Source organism: Mesoplodon mirus (assembly GCF_964341445.2).
Source record: "Mesoplodon mirus genome assembly, chromosome: 1".
NCBI lineage: Eukaryota > Metazoa > Chordata > Mammalia > Artiodactyla > Ziphiidae > Mesoplodon > Mesoplodon mirus.
In genome coordinates, this window is record NC_138976.1 from 4,291,607 (window position 1) to 4,319,379 (window position 27,773).

General features: G+C 44.6%; 1 protein-coding gene across 4 annotated transcripts; it reads left to right on the forward strand.

The window, feature by feature from the left end:
• Positions 1-1,410: 1,410 nt before the first annotated feature.
• On the forward strand, positions 1,411-27,364 carry TTF1 (transcription termination factor 1). Of its 4 annotated transcripts, none has more exons than XM_082612879.1 (11): positions 1,411-1,448; positions 5,028-6,044; positions 7,342-7,568; positions 9,162-9,347; positions 10,282-10,360; positions 13,897-14,027; positions 16,887-17,121; positions 19,834-19,923; positions 21,498-21,563; positions 26,052-26,137; positions 27,017-27,364. In XM_082612879.1, exons 2-11 carry the CDS (start codon positions 5,035-5,037, stop codon positions 27,196-27,198), a joined length of 2,292 nt encoding a protein of 763 aa, XP_082469005.1. In that variant the 5' UTR covers positions 1,411-1,448; positions 5,028-5,034; the 3' UTR covers positions 27,199-27,364. The 4 variants fall into 4 exon arrangements, 3 of the variants coding, with proteins under 3 accessions (XP_082469005.1, XP_082469006.1, XP_082469007.1); XM_082612880.1 differs by having other exon boundaries at positions 9,246-9,347; XM_082612881.1 differs by lacking the exons at positions 26,052-26,137; positions 27,017-27,364 and adding an exon at positions 22,915-24,553.
• The last annotated feature ends 409 nt before the right edge of the window (positions 27,365-27,773 follow it).

The following is a 27,773-nucleotide window of genomic DNA, read 5'->3' on the forward strand; positions in this document are numbered from 1 at the left end:
TTCCAGCCTTTAGTGCCGTCATTCACCCATCATTATCATCTTCATTAAATGTGCAGATATCCACAAGGCTCTGGGTAAGGGGTTCACCACAGAGAAGTTGCACAGACAACCAACCTGCACTTCACGGCCTTGCACAGCAACAGTGGACGACACAAGCACTACCTTTCCAGAGCAAATCAGACAGACTTCCGACTGTCCATCCAAGGCCTGAAGAGGCCCTTGGGGGGTGACAGGTGTATGATGTACGCTTTATGGTTTCTCTAGTCTGCTTCACTTTCAGACTTCCACGTAAGTGCGCGTTGTGCACTTTTTAATCAAAGCTGCTTGGCAGCTCACACAGAGGAAGTCAGGGGGTGCAGCAAGGCGCAGGATACTGCAGTAGTAGGAAGATCACAGGTTTGAATCCTAGCTGGGGCCACGTAAGTTCCCCTGTGACAAGTTACATGAAGCCCTAGTTTTCTCATCCGCAAAGTAAGGCTGATATTACCTAATAAAGATTTCCTAAAACAGGGGTTTGTTACAGGATTCCATGAGAAATCTCTTTGCTGGGGTGACTGTCTTCACTATGCAGTAAAACTAAAAGTTTGAGTGGCGTGTATACTGGCCTCGACCTGATGGCCTGCTTAGAGCTTTACTGTTAATCATAAGCTAAGTTTCTTCAGGACTCAGTGGAAATGGGAGAATCGGAATAGATCTTCAAGGCCTCTTCTACCTCTAACCTCCACCTAAGTTCAATGTGCATTAGACTCCGCACCACTGAGCCCCTGCCAACCCCTGACTTCACCCCTTACCTCTGTCCCCGTCACTCACGGTGCTCCCGCTACCCTGGCCTTCTTTCAGTTCCTGCAGCAACCAAGTTCAGGGCCTCTGGATTTGCTCCCAGCCTGGAACACTCTTCCATCGATTTTTGTTCACCCTTTTCATTAAGAACTCAACTGTCACTCGTCAAAGAGCCTTCCTTCCTATCTGTCACTCGTCAAAGAGCCTTCCTTACTATCTAACCTAGCTCTCAATGTCCCTAGTCGCTCCCCATCACATTACCCTGATCTATTTTCCTTAAAGGATAATCTGAAATTATCTTGGTTGATTAGTTTGTTTTCTGTCTTCCTCAGCTTAGCCCTCAGCATCTTATTCACTCCTGGACTGCAGACGGACCTCAGCAAAAAAACTGTTGAATAAATGGCATGCATGCATGAATGAGCAAGTCGACGGAAGGGCTCTGTCCCACTTTCTTAGTTTTAGGATCACGCTCTACCCTGTCCCACCCCACTCGCAACAAGCCCGGGAACAAATTGGGCAGAAAAAAACGCGAGTCACAGCCCCACAGCCAGCGAGCTGCTACGGCAGCGCGACGCCGGAGGGGGGCGGGCCGGAAGTGACGCAGCCAGTTCCGCTTTCACGACACCAGCACTTCCGGATTGGAAGGCAGGTGGCGACGCGTTCGGAAGGTAGGTGAAAGCGCTTTATAGTTGCTCCGGCTTTTTTCCCAGTTTGCGTGTCTGAACCGAGCGGTGTGTGGCTGCTGTCTTCACCTCCCCGGAGGCCCGCCTTTGGCCCAGGTCCCCAGGGATGAGGGTGGCGCCTGTTTTCTCCGCAGCCGCTCCAAGCCCCTCCACTCGGGAACCTCTCGTTCGTTCCTCCCTCTCAGCCCCGGAACGCCCACCCCGGGGCAGAGCAGGGTCTCCAGGGCACCCCAAAGTGGGGAGGGGATCGGGACCAGGCTTGGGCACGTCCCTGCACGGCGGGAAGTGGTATGTTTCGAATTAAGTGTGAAAAAATGTATATCCATATATATCGAATACCGGGGAACCATTTGGGAACCAGACGGACGAGAAGATCCCAACCCTTAGGAGGCCGGTTATGTCCCAACGGAGCGAAGTGCAGTAGGGAAGCAGCTGGATTGTTGAGAAACATTGTAACGAGAAGGCGGGACCCAGAAGGGATTAGAGAAAGTGAGTTTCAAACTTAGACCAGTTATAGCGCAGAAAGGTAACGGAGGAAAGGCATTCCTGGGAAAATGAGATGCTTTTGTAAAGTCCCTGATAAGGACAAGGATCATGGTGTATTCTGGGAACGGAAAGAAGACAGGATGTCTGAAACCCAGGGAGAAATGAGAGGTGGAGGGGTAGGCATGGACTAGACTAGATCATGAAGGGCATGGTAGGTCTGTAAGGATTTGGGACTTTATCTTAAGAATAATGGAGGGACTTACCTGGTGGCGCAGTGGTTAAGAATCCACCTGCTGGTGTAGGGGACACGGGTCCGAGCCTTGGCCCGGGAAGATCCCACATGCCTCAGAGCAGCTAAGCCTGTGCGCCACAACTACTGAAGCCTGCGCTCCTAGAGCCCGTGCTCTGCAACAAGAGAAGACACGGCAATGAGAAGCCCGCGCACCACAACGAAGAGTAGCCCCCGCTCGCGGCAACTAGAGAAAGTCCACGCGCAGCAGCGAAGACCCAACACAGCCAAAAATAAATAAAATAAAATAAATAAATTTATAAAGAATAATGGAGAAGCCATAAGAAGGTTTTAGTGGGAAGTGACTATATATTTAAAACGTGGTGCTGAGTTCAAGAGACCAGAAGGAGAAGCATACAAGGTATTTACAAAAAGAAAGAAAGAAACTAATGGAAGGTAAAAATATTAAAAGGAATTATCTGCTCTGTTCATTGTTATTGAGAGATCCTGAGGGAATTCCCTGGTGGTCCATTGGTTAGGACTCCCTGCTTCCACTGCAGGGGGCATGGGTTCGATCCCTGGTCAGGGAACTAAGATTCCGCCAAGCCACGCGGTGCAGCCAAAGAGAGAGAGAGAGAGAGAGATCCTGAAAGATGGGCCAGGAAAGTATCTCTTGAATTTAGTGGCTCGAAGGTCATAGGCACTCTAACTGGAGCAGTCTCAGGGGTGTGTCTTGGAGGTGGAAGCTGCAAAGAAGTGGGTTAAGAAGGGGTTTCTGTGCATCTCTGGGTGACACGAGGGAGGAAGGCCTTAACCAAAGCTCTTGGTGCCTCCGTTGGAGGTGAGATTCTGAGGCTGGTAGATTTGGCTTATAGGTATCAGTCCATATGTTTGTTATTCCCCATCCTTCCAGCTAGACAATTCTTATAGCTTCTTGACTACCTAGGAGAAAGTAGGTACCTTCCGGTAGAAAAGGTGCTTAAGCATTCAGACTTGAAAGACCACTGACACAGAGAGGTCTCCAGGATCTGTTGTTAAGTGAAAATAGCAAAATGCAGATCAGAATATACAGATGCTACCTTCTCTGTGAGAAAGGAGGGGAAATAAGGACAGATTATTTTGATGTTTGAACCATGTAAACGTATTACCTTTAGTATTACTTTTAGTCGCAGAGAAATAAAATCTTATAAATTGAAATCCAGAAGCAATACGGAGCAAGGAGAGTTGTAAGATGTGTTTGTAAAATTATATTTTTAACCATGTCTTTTGTGAAGTACATTTCTATTCCTGTACTTAAACTCCAGAATGCACGTGCTCTGTATAAGAATTGACATTGGAGCCTTATTAAACTTCATTCCGACTTATTGCAGAACTTGGACTTTTTGTTGGACACTAACAAGGCCCATTCAGCCTCTTTCTCAAAGAGGCGATCTTCTAGTTTGAGGTCAGTGGATACTTGATGTCCCCACTCTGAACCACAGCTGGGCTAAATGCTACAAAAGAGAAATAGTTTGCTACGAAAGTATATCATTTGGTGAATGGGCCAAGCTCAAGGGGTCAGGAAAGGTTTCTTTCTTTTCTCTCTCTCTCTCTCTCTCTCTCTCTCTCTCTCTCTCTCTCTCTCTCTCTTTTTGGTAAATACTTAAAACAGTACATTTACATCCTTCAGTTGCTTGTTTTAACGCTTGTGTTTTTTTTTTAATAAATTTATTTATTTATTTATTTATGGCTGTGTTGGGTCTTCGTTGCTGCACGCAGGCTTTCTCTAGTTGCGGCGAGCGGGGGTTACTCTTTGTTGTGGAGCACGGGCTCTAAAGCACAGGCTCAGTAGTTGTAGCGCAAGGGCTTAGTTGCTCTGTGGCATGTGGGATCTTCCTGGACTAGGGCTCGAACCTGTGTCCCCTGCACTGGCAGGTGGATTCTTAACCACTGCACCACCAGGGAAGTCCTTAATGCTTGTTTTTAAGTGAAAGCAGTCTGTATTCTTGTTCTGCCCCTTGCTTTTTAAAAAGTGAACTATTTCAGTTCACTTTAAAAGAGTAGACAAATAAGAGTAGACAAAAATATAACAAATACCCCTGCACTCATTACTCCAGTTAAGAAATACAAGATTACAGATATAAGAGAAACTGGCTCTCTACTTGTCCCTAATCCCTGAATTTACCAGTTATAATCCCCATGCTGTATTCATAGTTTTACTACATATGTATCCATTCAGAAAAGATACATGAAACTTTTTTTGTGTTTTAAATGCAATATACATGGCATCATAATGTATATATTCTCTTAACGTAATATACACGGCCTCATAACATTTATATTTTCTTAACTCAGGATGCATGGTATCATAATGTTTATATTCTTTTAAAGCTTTCTGGAAGAAGCGATGTTCAAGCCAAGCTCTGAAGGATGAAAGGAGGCAGGGAGGGGTAGGAGACAGCGGGGAGTGGCCCAGAGTGAGGGAGTCGTGATTTATAAGACCTCAAGCCAGGGAAAGGATTGGAGCATGTTTGGGGAACCGAAAAAAAAAAAAAAAAAAAAAGGCATGTGTAGCTGGAGCACAGAGTTTGAGAGGAGAGGTAGAAGATGAGGCCGTGGGGGAACAAGGGCCCGATCATGGAAGAGCACTGTTCTCAATTAAGTATTTTTTTTTTCCATATCATAAAGGCAATGGAACCAGACAAGTGAATTACAGTGAGCTTGCTATGCATTTAGAATAATAGAAAATTTATAATCATGACTCCAGGCTTGTCATTTGTCCTGTCGTTTTTGTGTGGTTTTTTTTTCTCCTGAGGCTAATGTTTAAAATGCTCTGCAAAAATAAACCATGTGGTTCCATTTCCCCATAGGAGTAAAATGGAAGGAGAATCAAGCAGATCGGAAACCCACTCTCCAGTTTTCATCAAGAAAAAGACTAAGCATTGTGTACATAAGGAGAGACATGGGAGGCATTCCCATGAAAGTTTCAGAGACTCCTCCCTGGCAAATGAACAGGCTGACATAACTAAGGGTAAAAAAAAGAGGAAGGATGCCCAGCATCTTGTTTCTTCTCCTTTGAAAAAATCAGAAATTTGTGATGAGCCTGAAAAGGCCACTTCTATACCCAAAAAGAATAAAAAGAGAAGAAAAGGTGCTTTGGGAGTCGATAAGGAAACAGGTATTGCGTACGTCCTGGTGGATAAAGAAAACATTGAGAACACAGGAAAGAATTTTAGAAAGGATGTCGATGTCGTTTACCTTGATGTAAGCAAGGAACAAAAGTCAACAAGAGGGCCTGAAGCAGATGAACCGCATTTGGTTACTAAGTCACGTGAAAATGAGTCAGAACTGCATGATAAAGTTCGGGAGAAAAAGCATAAAAAACATCGGAGGAAAGTTGCATCCTGTGATGCTGTCCAGGAGAGTCTGGGTGCAAGCATCACCCTGCCCGGATCAGAATCCCAAGAGCAGGAACCCCAGCCTCCCATGGGCCAAGAAGGTGAAATTGCGCAACTACCAGTGTCTGCAGATCAAAGCAAGTCTAAGAAAAGAAAGAGGAAGCGTCCAAATGACCGGGAATTCGAGGCCTTGCCTGCGCCTGAGAGTGCTGAGAACATATACTCAGAGGGATCCCAAGTGATTGGTGAGGTCGGGACTGCAGGGGGCAATCAGGAGTCCAGTGGCCTCAAGAAAAAGTCTAAGAAAAGGAAGAGAAGGTCTTCTATTGATACTGCCGTGGCACCTGGCGGTGATTTTTCAGCGCTCAGGACGAGCTCTGAGGACACGCTCTTTGATTCAGTGGAAGGTAATGGTACCTTGATTGAAGAAAGTGCGAAACCCAGGCCACAAGAGGAGAAACCCCAGGCCTGTTCGGAAGAGGTGCAGAGGTAACGTGAGGGTGTTGGGCCTTCTGATGGTGTGCGTCTTGGGTGTGAAGTCTGCCCGTTACCTCTTTGTTCAGCACGGCCATAGTAAGTGGCAGAAATCATAAAGAGATAGACCATCAAATGTATAGGATGTCGTGCACATTTAACTGAGTAACTTGGCAGGTACCTTCCGTTCTTCATGTATAAAATAAGGCAGTTAGAGTCTGTTTTCACTAAGAACTATTCCAGCCCTGAAATTCTATGTATAAGTTTAAAAAGACTTTAAAGACCCCACAATTACCTTGTCTATATGTACAGAGATAGGAGAAAGGATCAGAGAACTTAGAATGTTACGGAACAGGAAAAAAGCTTGAATTAGGGTTCTCCCTAATAAAAGAAATTTAGATATCGTTATTTATATAATTATCATTTAAGTATACTGGCCGATGAATAGATGCAGGAATTTTTTTTTTAAGCACTTCATTTCAGTTCCTGGGAGTTGGGACAGGTTTTCTCCCCATTTCTACTCTGTGACGTTCTTACATTTGCTAGATTGTCCTGGCTTAAAATAGTTTCACATAGAAGTTAAATGGCAGAGGGCCCAACTCACATCATCCTCTGTGCCTTCTCATTGGGGACATTTTTAGATCACTGATAACGAGGCAGGAATGTTCTCGGCCTGTGGTTCTTAACTTGTATGGGGCTGTGGACCTGTGAAAGCTATTGACCCTTTGCTCAGACAAATGCGTACAGTTTTGTTTTTGTTTTGTTTCAGTTTCCTGTCTGGGTGGTTAGCTGATGCATTTGGCTAAGAGCAGCTCTGGACATCTGGCAGAAAGTTTGTGGGAATGAATTAGTGATAGATACATAGAAAACTATGTTTTCTTTATACTGCCAAGGGGAAAATATGTGGCCATTGTTAACTGCAGTGAAGCAATTGTAACGATGTAAACCCTGAATATTGACTTAACTAATTAGTAACCATTATTATAAAACATAACTCATGGTGGGGGGAGGTGTCTTGAGTATCCATGGGCTGTAGAAGAGGGCTGAGCTTATTAGGAAGTCAATATCTGAAACAATACAGTTGAGAAATAGTAACATAAGAAGCAATGCCTGGTGGAAATAGGGGTTAGGGTGTGTCCAAGTTAGTAAAGCTACATTAAAGAGTTCAGACATCACACACTGAATCAACCCCAAGATCCCTTCCAGCTTTAATGCTGTTGTAGTCAAAGGGAGAGTTACTGTAAGAAAAGAATCTGAAAGCCATTAGGGCACGTGACCTGTCAATGTTAATCAATCCAGTTTTTCTCCTTAGATTAGAACCTACAAATGAAGAAGAAAGCAATTTGGAGTCGGCTAAAGATCCTGAAACCAAATATTTATCTGAAGATTCGAGAGATTCAGATAATTCAGACGTGGATTTGGATTCTGCTGTGAGGCAGCTCCAAGAGTTCATCCCTGATATCAAGGAGAGGGCTGCCACTACAATTAAGCGAATGTATCGGGATGACTTGGGACGCTTTAAAGAATTTAAAGCCCAGGGTAAGCTTGTGGGACTTGAATATTTGTTGAACTTTTCTATATGCGTAACTAGCCCTGACTTTCTTTTGTGAGCGATTCAGATTTATAGATTCACAAAAAGCACCCCTTAGCTACTTTCAGCTTTATCTCCTTCCGGAATCGTTATCTGCACTGTAAAATTCCCAAAATGAAGTGCACTAGTTTTCCTCTTCTGTGCCCAACTTCTGATAGGGAAGGCGAGGAAAAACGGGGCTAACAGATCCAGGTGATCCACAGACTAGAAGATCAAGCCCGGAAGAAAAGGGGGAGGAGGTTAAGTGGTTGAGACATTGTGGGGGGGGCACAAGTGAAATCAAATTAAAACACGCATATCAACATCATCAGCTTTGATGAGGTGTAATTTCAAGGATATGAATTTGAGGGTGAGCTGGTTGTAGTGGGCATGGCTTCAGGCAACACCCAGCTTGGTCTCCTTGATTTCACTGTGTTACAAGAACCTCCCAGAAAGCTTATTGGGTTTCAGAATGAACTACAAATGTAAGGTTGTGTACTGCAAGTGAGCAGGACTTACTGATGAGTATCTGCTGTGTGAGGCCCAGTGCCACTGGCCATTGAAAAAAGTAAAGAGAGGGGCCTTAGCCTTATGGAATTAATCATGTTGATAAGATTAGTTTTTTAAAAAAATAGACAAATTGATCAAGAAAAACACAATTTATAGAGCAATATCTATAGAAGGACCCCATTTTATTTCTGTATTCGAGCAATATCTATAGAAGGACCCCACTTTATTTCTGTATTCTGTGTTGAAATTTTTATGAGTATGTATTTTATAAAAGGTTTTTTTTTTTTTTTTTTTGCGGTACGCGGGCCTCTCACTGTTGTGGCCTCTCCCGTTGCGGAGCACAGGCTCCGGACGCGCAGGCTCAGTGGCCATGGCTCACGGGCCTAGCCGCTCCGCGGCATGTGGGATCTTCCCGGACCGGGGCACGAACTCGTGTCCCCGGCATCAGCAGGTGGACTCTCAACCACTGCGCCACCAGGGAAGCCCTAAAAGATTTTTAAAATAAGTCTAAGATTAGCAAAATGTACTGTGTAATGCAGTCAATAATAATGAGACTTGAGTGCTTTGAGTTATGACGAGGAATAGAACGTAAATTGCAGTGATATTGTCCCCACCTCCCCCCAATATATATACATAGAGAATATACATGTTCATGTTTGTGCCAACCAGTTCCCAGCACTGCCTTGGGGGGAGGAGGGGCAGAGGAGAGTGAAGGGGGGGGGGCTTCTTTTAAACTTTTATTTCAATACTGTTTGAATTTTTAATGAATATCTATTACTGTTAATTTATTTTTTAAATAACTGTGTAAAAAGGAGTTGATGACACAAGAAAGGTCACATTGGAGTAGGATGACCAGGGAAGACTTTGGGAGGACAGTGTGGCTTAGGCCGAGCTCTGCCTGAGAGCGAATGTCAAGGGCACAAGCAGGGGCTGCTCCCCGATAGGTGGGGAGGAGCTGACGGGTGCTGTTGTGATTGCTAAAGACCAAACGGTGGTTCGCTTTCATTCATTGATGACAGTTGTGTACCTTTTTCTCCTGCCCCACATCGTAGGTGTCACTATTAAATTTGGCAAGTTTTCCGTGAAGGAAAATAAGCAGTTAGAGAAAAACGTGCGAGAATTTCTGTCTCTGACAGGAATCGAGAATGCAGACAAGCTGCTGTACACAGACAGATACCCAGAGGAGAAATCTCTCATCACCGACTTAAAAAGAAAATACTCGTTTAGATTGCACATTGGTAAGTTTAGAACTGTGGCCTCTTGGCCATCCGTGGCCTTCCAGCCTTGCACAGATAAGCGCGGTGAGTATTGAGCACGGTGCCTGGCCCGTCCGGTACATGCAGTGCATGTTAGCCGCTGCTACGTTAATAGTATTTTTATTGCCAGCCTATACGTTCAGGGATTTGGAATGTGTTCCCGTCTCCCGAGAACAGTGCTTTTACAGATTTTCTAACAAATTAGATGATCAGCTTCCAGCTTTCCTACTTGGTAACAGTTACGGTTTTGGTTTCTCGTCCTGTCCTGTATTGTGTATTTTTTGCATATACTGCACAAAGCACTCTGGTATACACCAGAGTCTCCGAAGTTTTTTAAGTAGAGCCATATTTGTGCTTTGAGCTGGAACCCTCCTCTTGGAGGTATCCTGGGGAAGGTAGAAGGTCATGACGCAATGTAGGTTTGGACTGGAAAAAACATCTCTCTTGAATTTAAAGAGGATAACTTCTTAGGTGGAATGCACAAAGGAAACAGAACAGTGAGCCCCTGCTGGGGGACCCTTTCATCTTTAGAGTGGCAAAGCAGGAAAAAGCTTATTCAATTGCAAAGGTTTTTTGTTTCTCTTATGGGGAACTGCTGGAGTGTGTCCTCCACCTCCAGATTATGTTAAAATCCCTTTGCCTAATAAGGGCCTTTTCCATGAATTTAGTAGACCAGAAGCTAGAGCCTCTACATACTAAGCATCCAGTTTTCAGAGATCGCCAAGGAAACTGGGGATTTTGTATATCTGCTCCCCAAGACGGCTTTCTGCAGGACATAGGAAACCGCACCCTCCACCTGGGGTCTAGGATAGCGCATGTTGTAAAAAGGGGCCCTTCTTGGGTTTCTTTTATAATTGTGACGGCGTTTCATGCCACGCTCTGGTTGTCCCTCTGACCACCTCTCTTCCGACTTTAGGTAAGGGCATTGCCCGGCCCTGGAAACTCGTATACTATCGAGCAAAGAAGATGTTTGATGTCAACAATTACAAAGGCAGGTAAGAAAAAGCTTGAGCAGAGCATTTCTCTAGTCTTTGCTGATACTGTAAATCAAAATGTACACAACAAAATCGTGAAGAGTTTCGTGTGTGAAACCAGATGTGCCGCCAGGTGTATGTCTCCAAAGACCCTTTCAGTTTCCACCTCTTGAATAAATCTTCTGTCGTCTTCCCCTTTCTAAATCCCTGGCTTTTACTTTATGTTGTCATTGTAGCATTCTCCACGCGCTGCCTCTTAGCGTCACCCGTGCAGTTTTCTCGGCAGTCTCCTAAGTTGTAAGCTCCTTGCGAACCCAGACGTTCCTTCTCAGTGTGATGTGTGCCCTTCAGCACTGAGCCCAGTGCTTTGGGTTTTCAGTAAATATTTGAAGGTGGGGGTGAGCACTTGTGTGAGGTCACTTAAGTGTGATTCGGTAGCATCAATGCAGAGCTTCATGTGGCGGTAGCCTTTCTGTCCTCCCTTTTTTCCTAAATAAAATACCCAATTATGGTCTGTTTCCAACAGTCCAAATAAAACAAATGTAGACCGAGCGTCAGTGGTGGGTAAGCACTCTGCTTAAGGACAGAGGGATGAGGGAGAAAGCATCAGCTCCTACCCTTGAGGGCCCAGACAGCCACCTAGGGCTCAACTACTGATCTCACTTCCAGGAGGCAGATGGAGTGAATCTGGCAGGGCCAGTTGGGTCCTACTGAGCGACGTGATTTTAAATCAGGACATAGGTACTATCAGAACTTAACATTGATATGACCTTGGCTTCTTTTTAAAAATTTTTACCAAAAGAAATAAACCCGAAGTAGAGGAAAGGTACCTCCACACATACTGAAACCTGCCCTCCCTTTTTCCCAAGCCCCCGCTGTGTACTTTAAGGAAATTCACTAAAGGTGACATTTTAAATGGGACCAAAAAGATGCTTTGGTAAATGAATGAGGTAACATGTTTTTCTACCTGTTACATCACTGTGGGAAATGACATTTTTCAAATAATGAAAGTCTGTCTTTCTGATAATAAAGTTCATTCATTGGTACCATATTATTTGTGTTGTGCTGACCATTTACCCTTAAAGTATTTTTCCAACTTAAGGAACTCTTAAGTGAAAAAACCATAGAAAGTCAAAAATCAAAGAATTGTAAGGCTCCAAGGGGCCATGGAGGTCAGTACACCTGTTTCCTCATTTTCGTACACTCTGTTTTTCTCTCATGTCCTCTTTTTTGTTGCTTCAAGGCTACCTTTAAGTCTTGTTTTAAATCTCAGGAAGACCCTGCTTGCCTCATAAAGGAAACTGCTAAAAAGCTTGATTCTTAATGGTGAAGGATTTCGCATCTCTGTTCACCATGCTCTGCATTTTAGATAACGTTTCTGAGAATGCTAGGATCTTACTGTCCCACGGTAGTTGTGGATCACCCTCATTACAAATGAGGCCGCTTTTTACCGGGGCTGCTTTTGTGTTGCATTAGTAATAACATAAACTACCACTTCTGGCCCCTCTTCCTCCCCCAAAAAGGAATTATAAAATGTCATAAAGATGGCTTTTTCTTCCCTTAAACATTTAAGATGTTTAATCTCAAAATCCGCATATATTATAGTGCACTTTAGTTCTTTTCTTTTAATATATTTGCTTTTATGTGGGATTCCTGCATCTTAACTTCCTTAAACTGTGACAGATTTGTGCTAAGGCATCTGTCACATCTGGTTTTTTTTTTTAATGACAGCTGTCCTTTTTTTTTTGGCTGCGTTGGGTCTTTGTTGTTGCGCACAGGCTTTCTCTAGTTGCGGCGAGCAGGGGCTACTCTTCGTTGCAGTGTGTGGGCTTGTGATTGCGGTGGCTTCTCTTGTTGCGGAGCATGGGCTCTAGGCGCACGGGCTTCAGTAGTTGTGGCTCGCAGGCTCAGTAGTTGTGGCTCACAGGCTTAGCTGCTCCACGGCATGTGGGATTTTCCCAGACCAGGGATCAAACCCGTGTCCCCTGCATTCTCAGGCAGATTCTTGACCACCGCGCCACCAGGGAAGTCCCTGTCACATCTTTATTGAGCATCTGTTGTCTGTCAAGCATTACGGGTACCAAAGTGTAGAAAACTGACAGGGTCCCTGCCCTCCGAGGACTTCCCCTCCAGAGCTGTGCTGTCCATCCATGTGACCACCAGCCTCATGTGGCCATGGAGCACTTGAACTGTGGTTAGTCCAAGCTGAGATGTGCTGAAGAGTGAAGTATACAATGGACTTAGAAGGCTTGGTGTGGAGAAGAGAATGTAAAGTATCTCATTCATACTTTTAGGTTCTGATTACATGTTGAAATGGCTGCATTTTTTTTTTTTTTTTTTTTTTTTTTTTGCGGTACGCGGGCCTCTCACTGTTGTGGCCTCTCCCGTTGCAGAGCACAGGCTCCGGACGCGCAGGCTCAGCGGCCATGGCTCACGGGCCCAGCCACTCCGTGGCATGTGGGATTTTCCCGGACCGGGGCACAAACCCGTGTCCCCTGCATCGGCAGGCGGACTCTCAACCACTGCACCACCAGGGAAGCCCTGCATTTTTAATATATTGAGTTAAATAAAATATGTTATTAATTCATTAAAACTAAATAAAATTAGGGACTTCCTTGGCGGTCCAGTGGTTAAGACTCTGTGCTTCCACTGCAGGGGGCGTGGGTTCGATCCTTGGTTGGGGAACTAAGATCCCACATGCCGCATGCTGCCGCCAAAAAAAAAAACCCCAAAAACATGGAAGGCAGAGTGGAATGGTGGAAAGTGGTCCTTGGTGATTTGACTGAGCTCCTGGATTAAGCTAACCCTAGGGCCCACCTGTATCTGGACTTTTCAATTGCCTGAGCCAATAAATTATCTTAAAAAAAACTAAATAAAATTAATTCTCACCTGACCACTAGAAAATTCTAAATGACATCTGTGGCTCATATTTCCATTGGCCAGTGGTGGCCTAGACGAAGAGTCAGATAAACCAGGGAAGCCACGAGTGTACAGTTGCCAGTGGTGACGGGGGCAGTGAGAGAGCTGCAGAGTGTCCTGTGGGAGAGGACAGCAGGACACCTCCAACCAGGTGGTCAGGGAAGCCCTCTCTGAAGATGCACCATTTAAGCTGCTTCTGAAGAGCTTGCAGGAGCTTTCCAGCGGTGGAGGGAAGCCATTCCCACCACAGGTCCAGAGGCTCCGAGGTGAGAAAGGCCGATAAGGCCAATGGGGCTGAACTTAGGGAGCGCCGAGCTTTGCAGGCACAGTCAGAAGTTTGGGTTTTATGGTGTGAAGCCTTTATGGGTTTGGCTGGGGAATAGCATGATCGGATTATTTGCCCTGGCCTCTGTGTAAGTGAGCCAGGGACTGCGGTGACTGACTTACAGGGTGCTCATGGTTGAGATGCCGAGACAGGAAGTATCTGGGCTCAGGTCCTTGGTAGGACTGTGCTGAGCAGGTTTCCTGACAGCCCGCCCTATACGGCTTCTCCCAGCGTCGCAGCGTGCTGCAGTGAGAATAGTGGTTTTAAGCTTGTGGTTAATGCTCAGCTGTGATCTGTTTTCCCTTCCTCTAAGGTATAGCAAAGGAGATACCGAGAAGCTAAAGATATACCACTCCCTCCATGGAAACGACTGGAAAAAGATTGGTGAGATGGTGTCTCGAAGTAGCCTCTCTGTGGCCCTGAAGTTCTCCCAGATCAGCAGTCGTAAGTCATGGTCTCTAGAGCCCACTTCGGTGAACGAATCAGCCCACAGCGGCCCAGGGCCCAGGCATCACTGCAGGCCTGTCGTCTGAGAGAGTCATCACTGTTTCAGCCATTCTCTTACTGATTCATTTATTTCTTCATACATATTGATGCAGCCTTTATTCACCAGACTGATTTCTGCCACACCTTATTTCAGTAGCTTTCAGTGTGACTCCAACTGCCAGGTAAACTGAAACCCACTCAGCCAGTGGGCAGGAGAGCCTGGGCCACCAAGGTCCCTTCCCCCAGGTGGCCAGGGAAACCATCAAAGGGAGGGCCTGTTAGTCAGGGGCGTTTCCCAAAACCAGTGTCAGTCATCTCTTGTCTGTTCTCCTCTTTCATAAAAAGCTTCCTTGGTTAATATTCTTCACCTTAAAACGTCCCCAGTTGCTTTCAGAAGACAGTCCTTAGTGGGTGTTAGCTTCAGCCCAGAGGCTCACGTGCTCCGGCCCTGCAGGCAGAGCCATGCAGCGGGTCCCAGACAGGCGTCTGCATGTCTGCACGTGGTAAACTCTGAGGTGGTGGAGACCACGCCTTTTGTGCCACCAACTCTGGCCACCGGTGCCATGCGAAGACTCAGTGTAGCCAATTCTGCCAGTTTCCAAGAAGTAAAGCAAACATCTGGATTTGCATGTGTGTGTGAAATCAAGATCTTTTTTTCTTGGGACTCTCTTTTTTTAAATTTATTTATTTATTTATTTATTTATTTATGGCTGTGTTGGGTCTTCGTTGCTGCGCGCGGGCTTTCTCTAGTTGCGGTGGCTTCTCTTGCTGTGGAGCATGGGCTCTAGGCGCGCGGGCTTCAGTAGTTGTGGCACGTGGACTCTAGAGCGCAAGCCCAGTAGATGTGGCACATGGGCTCAGTTGTTGTGGCTCATGGGCTCTAGAGCGCAGGCTCAGTAGTTGTGGCGCATGGGCTTAGTTGCTCCGTGGCATGTGAGATTCTGTAGGCCAGATCAAAGATACCTGTAGCCTACCAGCTTGCGGCCTCTTCCTTAGCATCACTGTGAGCATCTAGACAAGAAGAGTGAGTCGTAGAAGCTTTTGACACCCTGCGCCAAGGACTGGCTTTAGGAATTCACAGGTGCCGGGACTTCCCTGGTGGTTCAGTGGTTAAGAATCCACGCTTCCACTTCAGAGGACGCGAGTTCGATCCCTGGTCGGGGAACTAGGATCCCACATGCTGCAGGGCAACTAAGCCCATGCTCCGCAACTAGAGAGAAACCTGTGCGCTACAATGAAGGTCCTACGTGCTGCAGCTAAGGCCGAACACAGCCAAATAAATTTTTGAAATTAAAAAAAAAATAGAAAGCTTAATGAGTGCAAAATATAAAAAAAAGAAAGAAAAAAAATTCACAGGTGCCTTCTTCATCAAGTACTGTGGTGACGTCATTGCAGCTGTTAATTTCACTCCAGAAACTCTTGGGGAGAGTTATTTATATAACATGAAAGTCGATTGGTTATTCTCTTTCCACTAAATGTTTGGGACCCTCACAATTTCCTGCAGGAGGTATTACTCTTAGAAACAGGAAGAACAGCTTTCTCTAAGTTAAAAAAAAGATTGCTTTAAGAAAGGATTTTTTTCTTTGCAGCTGGTTTTGTGTGTGTGTGTGTGTGTGTGTGTGTGAGAGATTGGTTCTTAAAAAGAATCTATGGCCACTTTCGTAGTTTCATTTTGATTTGCATGTAACTGATAGTTTTTTTTGTTTCGTTTTGTTTTGTTTTGGTGCGTTGGGTCTTCATTGCTGCGCGCGGGCTTTCTCTAGTTGTGGCGAGCGGGGGCTACTCTTTGTTGTGGTGTACGGGCTTCTCATTGCAGTGGCTTCTCTTGTTGCAGAGCACAGGCTCTAGGCACGCAGGCTTCAGTAGTTGTGGCATACGGGCTCAGTAGTTCTGACATGCGGGCTCTAGAGCACAGGCTTAATAGTTGCGGCGCATGGGCTTAGTTGCTCCACGGCATGTGGGATCTTCCTGGACCAGGGCTCGAACCCGTGTCCCCTGAATTGGCAGGCAGATTCTTAGCCACTGCGCCACCAGGGAAGTCCATAACTGATACTTTTATGTTTGTGTAATTGAGATGTTGCCCATTGTCTTCTGAAAAGTGTCTGATTTATCTTCTTGTTTTTAAAGACTTTATTTGGGGACTTCCCTGGTGGTCCAGTGGTAAAGAACCCTCCTTCAGATGCAGGGGAAGCTGGTCGGGGAGCTAAGATCCCATATACCGCAGGGCAGCTAAGCCCGCGCTCCACAACTGCTGAGCTCACGCGCCCTGTAGCCCGTGTGCCGCAAGCTACTGGGGCTATGCACCACAACTAGAGAGAGAAAACTCACACGCCACAACTAGAGAGAAGCCCATGCACCACAGCAAAGAGCCTGCGCTGCAACAAAAGATCCCGCATGCCTCAACAAAGATCCCATGTGCCGTAACTAAGACCCAACGCAGCCAAAAAAATAAAGAAAATAAATAACTTAAGAAAAAAAAAAGACTATTTTTCTAGAGCAGTTTTGGGTTCACAGTTAAAGGGAGAGGAAGGTACAAAGACTTCCTACTTATCCCCTGCCCTCCACGTGCACAGCACACCCCCATTCTCAACACCCCCCAGCAGAGTGGTCCATTTGTTACAATCCATGAAGCTACCTTGACACATCTTAACCCCCCAGAGTCCACAGTCCACATTAGGGTTCACTCTTGATGTTGTACCTTCTGTGGGTTTGGAGAGATGTCAAATGACAGATATCCATCATTATCATTTTGTTGTTAATATTGTGTTTGAAAGCCAATAGATTAGCAACTTCAAGACCATCCTTTTATGTCAACAGAAAGAAATCATGGTGCTTGGAGCAAGACGGAGACCCAGAAACTAATCAAGGCTGTTGAAGAAGTGATTCTAAAGAAAATATCTCCCCAAGAGCTAAACGAGATGGATTCTAAACTCCAAGAGAATCCTGAAGGCCGCCTGTCAATTGTTCGGGAAAAACTCTACAAAGGCATATCCTGGGTAGAAGTGGAGGCTAAAGTGGAAACCAGGAATTGGATGCAGTGTAAAAGTAAGTGGTAAGTTTGAGGCTTCTTACATAAATTTCAACAAGAAGCATTCCCTGCCCCTCTCTCAGCAACTTCCGGAGAGGGGTGGACTGCTGAGGTTACTAAGAATATCTGTAACTACCACGTGGAAAGCCTTACAGTAGGTCAAGAATGATCCTCTCTGATCCACTACTCCAACCACTTCAATATCGATAGCTGATTTAAGTTAGCATTTAACCAACCCTGATTCGTTGTGTGGCTTCTTCATAAAGAACTTGAACCTTTTTAGTCTATTTATTTATTTATTTAATTGAAGTATAGTTGATTTACAATATTGTGTTAGTTTCTGGTGTACTAAGTGAGTGATTCAGTTATGCATATATATTATTTTTTTATTCTTTTCCAATATAACTTATTCCAAGATATTGAGTACAGTTTCCTGTGCTGTACAGTAGGACCTTGTTGTTTATCTATTTTATATATAGTAGTTTGTATCTGCTAATCCGCAATTTCAAATTTATTCCTGCCCCCTTTCCCCTTTGGTAACCATAAGTTTGTTTTCTGTATCTGTGAGTCTGTTTCTGTTTTGTAAACAGAACTTGAATCTTCTTAATATTGAATATTGACTTCTGGTTTCTTCACTCTGGCCCTTTCTTCATAAAACAAGGTTGTTACCTATTTATAGCATGAAAAAAAAATTAACGTCTGAATATTTAGGAGGGAAATCACAAGCGTAGTGATCAGTAATAGCTCCACCTTTTTACTTTTGCTTTCTAATTCAGCAGTTCCTCTGTCTTCAAAGCAGGGCAGTCATACTCTTCATCCTAGAACATCTTTAGGTACATCCATCACGAAGAAGTAGTTTCAGTCCAGATGTTGCTGCACGTTCTTTGCCCGATGTAGCTTTTCCCAGCCCTGGAGGGTTTCCAAGCTAACTTTCAGCTGCAACTTTCAGCTGCAACATGACAGCTTGAAGCAGTGGTTCTACAGCCCACGACCCAGGCCTCCTTCATAAAGGGGGCTCCATCATCCTGCATAAAGGGGGCTCCATCATCTTGACCATAAATAAGAATGAAATCCAGAGTGGGCGTGTTGTATGTTAAAAGCAAACTCGTAGATTATACTGTGTATTGTTTATATACCTTACAGTTCTGCTGTAGAGTATTTATTTTACTAGAAGACTACTCTCAGGAAATAAGCTCCAAAGAACAGATAATGTTTGGGGGGGGAAGTGTGTAATATGGAGGAACCAGAGCCCTTTCTACCCCTATAGCTTAGACTTAAAAAAAGGAGTGGGGACTTATCTGGTGGCGCAGCGGTTGAGAGTCCACCTGCCAATGCAGGGGACACGGGTTCGTGCCCCGGTCCAGGAAGATCCCACATGCCGTGGAGCAACTGGGCCCGTGAGCCATGGCCGCTGAGCCTGCGCATCCGGAGCCTGTGCTCCGCAACGGGAGAGGCCTGTGTACCGAAAAAAAAAAAAAAAAGGATTGGGGGCTTCCCTGGTGGCGCAGTGGTTAAGAATCCACCTGCCAATGCAGGGGACACGGGTTCAAAGCCCTGGTCTGGGAGGATCCCACATGCCGCGGAGCAACTAAGCCCATGTGCCACAACTACTGAGCCTGCACTCTAGAGCCCGCGAGCCACAACTACTGAGCCTGTGTGCCACAGCTACTGAAGCCGACCTGCCTAGAGCCCGTGCTCTGCAACAAGAGAAGCCACTGCAATGAGAAGCCCGTGCACCGCAACAAAGAGTAGCCCCCGCTCGCCAGAACTAAGGAAAGCCCGCGTGCAGCAACGGAGACCCAACACAGCCCAAAATAATTAATTGATTAATTAATTTTTTAAAAAGAGTGGGTTATAAAGCCTCAGTTGGAAGCTGATATGTCAGTGTCTTAAAAGGGAAATGATGAAGGGGAGCCGTGCTTGAGAATCAGCATAATTAAATAACATGCAAGGGTTCTTTTTTAATTTGAAGAAAAAAGTAGGAAACTTGAATGCTGAACATAGATTTACTTCATGAAACATTGAAATGGCATCAGCGGGTACATTTCAAACCAGTGAAAGTGGGCGGCTATTAGTAAAAACAGTGTCAGTTTCTGTGTGTGTGCGTCATGTACCTCCCTTCTCAAGAAAGTAAATGTCACAGCTCATGATCTGTCCATCAGATTGTGACAAATTTCACTCTTCAAGAGAAGCACTTTTTAAATATTTTTAATTGGGCTGCTGCTCTTATTAGGAACTTCTGGGAACCCTTTCCCTCAGCCATGAACTTGGGGCCTTAGAGGAATCATTGAGTCATTGATCACTTTACTAAATCTGTGTAATTTGGTGTTTCAGCAGCTATAATGGTAATAAGAGCAATGACTTTCTGTTTTTATAAGCAAAAATAAATTGAGTTTATACAGCACCCTTTAGCACCTGCAAGCAGGCTTATTCTTTTTTTTCCTCCCTTTTTTTAAACTGTTTATTATGGAAATTGTGTAACTCACACCAACTTAGAACTCCTTGTATCCATCATTCATTTTCAATAACCATCAACTTTCTATCTCTTTATTTACCCTTTCCCACTTTAAAAAAATTTAAAAAGGTATATTCTTGGTGGTGGTAAATGTTAGCACTGATGAGTTGCCAAAGTTATAAAGTAGTTCTGAATAAGGACAATTTAAATGAGGAAAACAAAGGACATTTTAATGGAAACTTTACCCCCCAAATAAACTGTTTTTCTTTCTTTCAATGTAGGACGGAAATTCTAACCAAGAGGATGACAAATGGTCGGGATGTATACCGGGGAGTTAATGCCCTACAGGCCAAGATCAATCTCATTGAAAGGTACAGAAATAGAAAGTGACGATATTTGACCTGTTTTTCTCTCTAGCCAAAGAGTAGTTGTTAAACAGCAGAATCTGCGGTAAGATTACCACGGTTCATATTCCTGTTCCAGCACTTTCTACGTGCATGACCTTGGACGTGTTTCCTGCCTTTCTAAGTCTTGATTTGTTCATCTTAAATGAGGATGATAATAACAGTACCTGCCTCTTAGTGTTATTGGGAGAAGAAATGAAATAACTCAATAAACATAGCTATTTTAGTCTTTAAGGCTTTCACATAGACATTGCTTACTTCTGTCCATTGGAAAATGGAGGTAAATACTTCAGGCTGAGCCCTACTGCTCTCTAGCACGCGTTCGTTGGTGTCTTTAGTTTTGTCTTTGAGTTCCTGGTCCGTGCAGAGTCCTCCCTCCCCTGATGGACAGGGAGACGTGGACCTGTTTTACGAAGTCTGCGAGTCTAGTGGACCTGGGCTCATGTGCAATGAGGAACAGCAAAGAGCAGAAGAAACCTTTGGATTCTGGCCGCCCTGTCCAGCTTCATTATTCTTGCGCTCTGTCAGGAAGCCTGCTTCTCCTTCATTGGTGGGCTTCCTCGTTCTCCACGCTGGCCTGGCTGGGGTGGCCTTCCCCTTTTCTCCTCTACCAGAGAGACAGCAGAGACTAGCAGAGCCAAGGAGGGCATCTCACGTCAGGCAGGCCTGGGTTCCAATGTGGGTACCACCTATGAGTCATGAAACCTTGAGCCAATGACTCGAGCTCTCAGCCCTGATTCCTGGCCTGTGGAAAGGACATAATCCCCTAGCTTCATCAGGTGGTGTTGACGGTAAATGGATTAGTGGGTATCAAGGTCTTAACCCAGTGTCTGTCACATAGTAAGTGCTGAGTACACATGTGTACTACTCTTGTGTGTCTACATTGAATGGTGAAGTTGTGTTTTTGTTTGGTTGGTTGGTTGGTTTTTAATTATTTATTTATTTATTTGGTTGCGCCGTGTCTTAGTTGCAGCAGGCGGGCTTCTTAGTTGTGGCATGCAGACTCTTAGTTGCGGCATACATGTGGGATCTAGTTCCCTGACCGGGGATCGAACCCAGGCGCCCTGCATTGGGAGTGTGGAGTCTTAACCACTGTGCCACCAGGGAAGTCCCTGTGTTGTTTTTTTTTTTTTTTTAATTGAAGTATAGTTGATTTACAATGTTGTGTTTAACCTTTGCTATACAGCAAAGTGACTCAGTTATACATATATATATTCTTTTTCATATTTCATTCTTTTCTGCTATGGTTTATCACAGCATATTTAATATAGTTCCTTGTGAAGTTGTGTTTTTTACTAGGCTTGGTGGGAGATGCAAAGGGCTCAGGAGGAGGAAGGGTGATTTTTTGGTCTGTAGCTCACCCCATGACCTTGGGCTGACCTTGGGTTAGCATGCCAGTGACACTGGGCCTGTGTAACAAGAGAGCTGGAACAGGGGTGAACACGCTGAGGCCTTCCAGCTTTTAATATTCTGTGAGTCCATGAAAATGTCCATCATGTTGATTGTTGCCTTGAAAACTTAATTTTTATTTTTTCTCATAGGTTGTATGAAATAAATGTGGAAGATGTTAATGAAATAGACTGGGAAGATCTTGCTAGCACCATAGGGTAAGGCCATTTGTTTAATATTAATCTAATGAAAAAATCAGAGAGGAGTTCTAATAAATGCCTCTCAGATTTGAAGAACAGGACTGAAATTCCTGCTGCTTATGGAACTCATCTATAAATTGTATTTGTGTATATATGTACTGGGAACGCCCTGTCTAAGTACCGGACCAGGTAAATCAGACCAGCGCTCCCTCCGCTCCAACCACCACCTCCACCCCAAGACACCTGAGAAGAGTGAATGAAATGTGTGCAGAGTCTCTTAAAAGCTTCATGGAGCACACCGGCTATGACCGGGACGAAGAACCCACGGTCCCTTTACCCATAATTGGCCTTTTACCATTTGCCACGTTGACTTTATCATCCCTCCCTCCCTTCCTCTCCCGCTCCCTTCTACAAGGGAATAGAATTCTTTCCCTTAACCGTCTCAGTGTTAGTGGTGGACGCCATGTCCTCAGCAAGGCTGTTATTCTGCATCAGCACAGTGATCGTACTGAGGGCACGTGACACTGATGCACTACTCTTGTCTAAAACACAGCCCCCATGCAGATTTCACCCAGCGTCCCAGTCGTGTCCTTTATAACACTTTCCCCCTGATTTAAGATCCAGTCCAGGATCTGTCTCCTTAGTGTCTTCTAAACCGCAGAGTTCTTCTGCCTTTTCTTTTTTTTTTTTAATTATTGTAGTATAGTTGATTTACAATGTTTCAGGTGTACAGCAAAATGATTCCATTATAGATTCTTTTCTGTTATAGATTTTTAAAAATTTATTTATTATCTTATTTATTTATTTTTGGCTGCGTTGGGTCTTCATTGCTGCGCATGGGCTTTCTCTAGTTGGGACGAGCAGGGGCTACTCTTCGTTGTGGCTCGCGGGCTTCTCATTGCGGTGGCTTCTCTTGTTGCAGACCACGGGCTCTAGGCGCGTGGGCTCAGTAGTTGTGGCTCGCGGCTCTAGAGCACAGGCTCAGTAGTTGTGGCGCACGGGCTTAGTTGTTCTGTGACATGTGGGATCTTCCCGGACCGGGGCTTGAACCCATGTCCCCTGCAGTGGCAGGCGGATTCTTAGCCACTGTGCCACCAGGGAAGTCCCTCCATTATAGGTTATTACAAGATATTGAATATAGTCCCCTGTGCTATACACTAGGTCCTTGTTGTTTATTCTATATACAGTAGTGTGTATCTGTTAATGCCTTTGTCTTCTATGACGTTGAAATTGTGGGAGAATACAGGCTAGTCGTTCTGGAGAACTTGCCACAGTTGGGGAGTTTTTCAGACGCTTCCTCACTGTTAGATTCGGGTTTTGTATTTTACATGGGAGTCAGTCATGGAGGAGGCTGTGTTTCTGTCACCAGGTCACATCCCATCATGAGCCATGTGGTTCTGATTTTGATCCTCTGGTTCTGGCGGCCTCTGCCACACTGCCCCACTGTAGAAAAGTAAGTTTTTCTCTTGGTGAAAAGAAATGGCCACGGGGAGATATTTTGAGACCACATCAAGCTCCTGTTCCTCTTCGGATTTCCCTCAGTGGTTTCGGTGTGCTGTTCGTTTGCATTTCTCATCCGAGGAGTGAGATTTCATCAGTTGTCGCTGTCTGTCTTCATTGCTACGGTCCTTGCAGTTTCAATCAGTTCCTGCCACTGGAGGAGAGGCCACCACTCTGAAGACCTGAATTCAGTGCCGGCCAAGCAACAGAGGGCTGGCTGGCAAAGCACAGTCCCTCTAAGCAACGCAAATTGTTGAGCATCGCGGGGCTCAGGGGTTGGTGGGCTTTGGGAGGTGGGGATGTTGAGGGACTGTCTGGCCTTTAGTTTGGGAAGGGTGCTGAGGGGAACAGGGCTGCCGCAGCCTGGCTGTCTTTCAGAAACGTGGCTGCTGGCGTGAGGTTGTCACTGATCCATTAGGAAGAGTGTAAACTGGTTCTGCTAGTTAGTTATTTACACCTTGGGATTATGGACAAAGAACAATCAGTCCTTTTTTTTTTTTTTATTAACTTGGAGAATTGGAATCTTTTCATGGCAGGCCCTGTTGGGAGTCACAGACACATGCCCGTGGTTCCAAACCCTTTCCTCTTCTAGCTCGTCTCAGGGGTGGGGCACCAGCTCTTGGGTTTGTGGGTCCCTGAGAGGGGAGGGTGTTAGGGGCTTTGAAGGAAGGGTGTCCTGCTGTGTACCCCACCAACTCCCATCCTAAGAAGTATTCATGTCGACAGGTCCCTCCCTTTGTAATACCAAACCGCTTTTGAAAAATCTGACTTTTCCAATAAATGTTTGTGTATCTTGTGACATTGCCTCAGATCACATTTCTTAAATTAAAATGGGTTTTTAATGATTTTAAGTAGAATTATATACTTAAATATTGATTGTTCTGGTTAAGGTTAGAAATCTCAAAGCTGTAAAACAGACATCATGGCATCCAGTCAAATACCATTGGAAATAGTACATCCTCAAAGTTTTAATAATGAATTAAAACAGTGAAAATAATTAAATTAAAAGTTCGGTCTCTTCAGGTTCTTTAAACCTCCCTTGTGAATTATTTAGGCAGGATTTTAAAGAAAGCATCTCCACCTAATGAGATGTAACACCTACTTCATTTGAAAATGTCCAGATCAGTTATTGTTACTTCTTGAAGCCTGAGCTTTGATCTGCAGAACAACCTGGGCGCAGGGCGCTGTGGGAAGAGGGAAGGCATAGATGCCCTAGAACTTGGGCTTTGCAGTCAGATGGACCGGCGTCAAGTCCTGGGACTATGCTCATAATTTAGCCAGCCTTGGGCAGGTCATTCCCTCACTTGCCTCTGCGTCGCGGTTTCCTCATCTGCGCAGCAGTTTAACAGGACCTTGATGAGGACGACAGCAAGGAGACAGTGCGTGGCACGCAGTGCACACGCGGCGGGGAGCTGCTGCCATGAAGAGACAGAAAGAGCCCAGCCGTCTTGTACTTCCACATACCTAGCAGATCCAGTTATTCCCACTAATCATATAACAACTAGAATAATTAATTACCGAAACAAATACGCCACGCTTTTTGTTTGTTTGTTTTGCGGTTTTTTTTGTTTGTTTTTTGGGGGTTTTTTTTTTGCGGTACACGGGCCTCTCACTGTTGTGGCCTCTCCCATTGCGGAGCACAGGCTCTGGACGCGCAGGCTCAGCGGCCATGGCTCATGGGCCCAGCCGCTCCACAGCATGTGGGATCTTCCTGGACTGGGGCACAAACCCGTGTCCCCTGCATCGGCAGGCGGGCTCCCAACCACTGCGCCACCAGGGAAGCCCTATGCCACGCTTTTATGGCTTAGGAAGTGAGTGCCCAGGAAGTGAAGTTAGTGATTTTCACTTTAAAAAAATATTTAAGATGTGGTTGTTTCTGTCCTACTTATTGTAAATGGAAAATGGATTTGACTCACCAGAATATCATAAGCATCCACTTTATTTAGCTTTGTAAAGTAAAAAATCCAGACCCCTGCCTTTGCATTGTGACAAATATATAGTTATCCTAAAGGTAGTGGTTAAGAGTGTAGGATTTGTGAAATGTTGCCATTGGCAGCAACACGGATGGATCTAGAGATGATCATACTAAGTGAAGTAAGCCACACAGAGAAAGACAAATATCATAGGATATCAATTATATGTGGAATCTTAAAAAACTGATACAAATGAACTTATTTACAAAGCACAAATAGACTCACAGACATAGAGAACGGACTTACGGTTACCAAAGGGTTAGCGGGAGGGAGGTAGGGGGATAAATTAGGAGCCTTGGATTAACATATACACACTACTGTATATAAAATACATAAACAATAAGGACCTACTGTATAGCACAGGGAACTATACTCAATATCTTGTAATAATCTATAATGGAAAAAAATCTGAAAAAATAATATATATATATATGTACAACTGAATCTTTCTGCTGTACCCTTGAAACTAACACAACGTTATAAATTAACTATACTTCCATTAAAAAAAAACTGATATTAAAAAAAAGAAAGAAAAAAGTAGAATTTGGAGTGGACCCAATTGAAGTCCCAGCCCTTCCCCCCTTATTCACTGTAAGATCTTGGCCATCTTCTCTCAGTTTCCCCATCTCCAAAACGAGGGATAAGCGTAGGAGCCCCCTCGCAGAGTGGTCGTGAGGGTTATTTGTTGCTCTGCGGAGAGCCCTCAGGGTGGGGCTGAAGACAATGTTAGCATCAGCCCCCGTGAGCTAGTGTTACACCTTGTCTTCCCAACTGGTAGTTTAGATTATTCTAGTTTAGACAGAATCCGTCTTGTTGTACTGCTGTTTTTCTTCCTTTTGTGTGTGTGTGTGTTTAACCAGATGAACAATAGCTTTTCATATGTGTCTTATTTTTCTCACATGTGTAGACATGAGGATTAAGAAAGCTGCTTAGGTCTGTAGACCACCCCTCAATCAATGCACTTAGTACACAGGACTGAAATGATTAATTTTTAAACTGCCACTAACCTTTTGACACCTTTTCCTTTCTAAAGGGATGTTCCTCCATCTTATGTCCAAACTAAATTTTATAAGCTGAAAGCCACCTGTGTTCCCTTTTGGCAGAAGAAGACTTTTCCAGGTCAGTATTTTCGATATCTGAATAGTTAAAAACATGGCATATGGGGACACACGCTGGTAGTGTGACCGTGGGTAGTGACTTCTGGGAACCTCAGATTCTTCAAATGGAAAATGGTAAAAATTGGCAAATTATAACCCCTACCTGACAAGACTTTCAAAAGTACTAAATGAGATAATGAGCTTGAAAAGTGTGGTCACCAGGCCGCCGGGCGTTGAGCAAGCACTGGGTGAGTAGCTGCGAGTGCTTCTGGATTGCACAGGACACATGCTCATACCACATGCCTGCACACACACTGATCCACAAAAAGCTGGAGATACAGTTTCATCTCTGCAGCCATTTGTAGGTGGTTTACATATGTAATTCCCAAACCTGGACTATCAGAGTCAGGTGGGGAACTTGGGAAAAAGATACATACCTGGGTCTCATGCCAGACCCAGTCGATCCTAGTCTCTAGTCTGGGTCCAGAGGCTAGATTTTTCTCTAACAAGCTCACAAGTGAGTCGCCAGTGGCCTGCCCAGCATCACTGGGAACCGCTGGTTCGGGTAACACACCGCCCTGCAGTGTGTGACAAAATGCTCCTTGCGTTCAGCAGACACCACTTCCTGGGTTTGAATCCTGGCTTCGCCCTCCTGACTCTATGACTTTGGATGAGTTTCATAATGTCTTTATGCCTCATTTGAAAAATGGGTGAACAATAGGGCCTACCTCATAGGATTTTTGAGAGGATTGAATGAGTGACTATGAATAAAGCAGTTAGAGCCAGGTCTTGCACACAGTAATGCCAGTAGCAATGCATTGTCATCGTCCGTGCCATCCGTCCTTTGACCTTGGGAAGAGGCTTTGTCAGATCATCTCAAGATTCAATTTCTTTTCTTTAGAGATTATAGACTACCTTTATGAGACTAGTCTACCATTGCTTAAAGAAAAATTAGAGAAGAAGATGGAGAAAAAAGGGACTGAGATCCAGACCCCGGCAACCCCCAAGCCAGTCTTCCTGTTTCGAGACATCTTTTATTGTGACGATGACAGTGAGGGAGAAGACGGAGATGAAAAATGTTAAGCGGCTGATACTCTCTCTTGTCCATTTTTCCAGGTCTGGTTGTGTTTATATATGTGTCAATAAAGCTATTTTCACTATTGATTTTACTGAAGAAGGTGCAACAGCCAAAGGAAGGGTATGAAAATAATAACATATTGTGGAGCATTAAAAATTGATTCACATTTCATATTCAAGTTTGTCTGAATGTGAAAAGAAAGGCGAGTGCATGAGTTGATTTAATATTTTCTGTGCTATTATATTGAAAATAATTACAACTAATGGTTTTCATACAACAACAGGATCCCAAGTCCCTCTAATGGCAGCAGAGGGTAGTAATGTCCGACGAACATTTTCTTTTCTTTTTTTTTTTTTTTTGGCTGCGCCACATAGTTTATGGGATCGTAGTTCCCCACCAGGGATTGAACCCAGGCCCTCAGCAGTGAAAGCGCAGAGTCCTAACCCCTGGACCGCCAGGGAATTCCCCCAATGAACATTTTCATGATGTGGATTCAACTATACGTGCATTCAGCAAAAAAAGAGAATGTTAACAATTTTAATAATGCATGCCATTTTGCTTTCTGTTTTTCAGTTGTTTA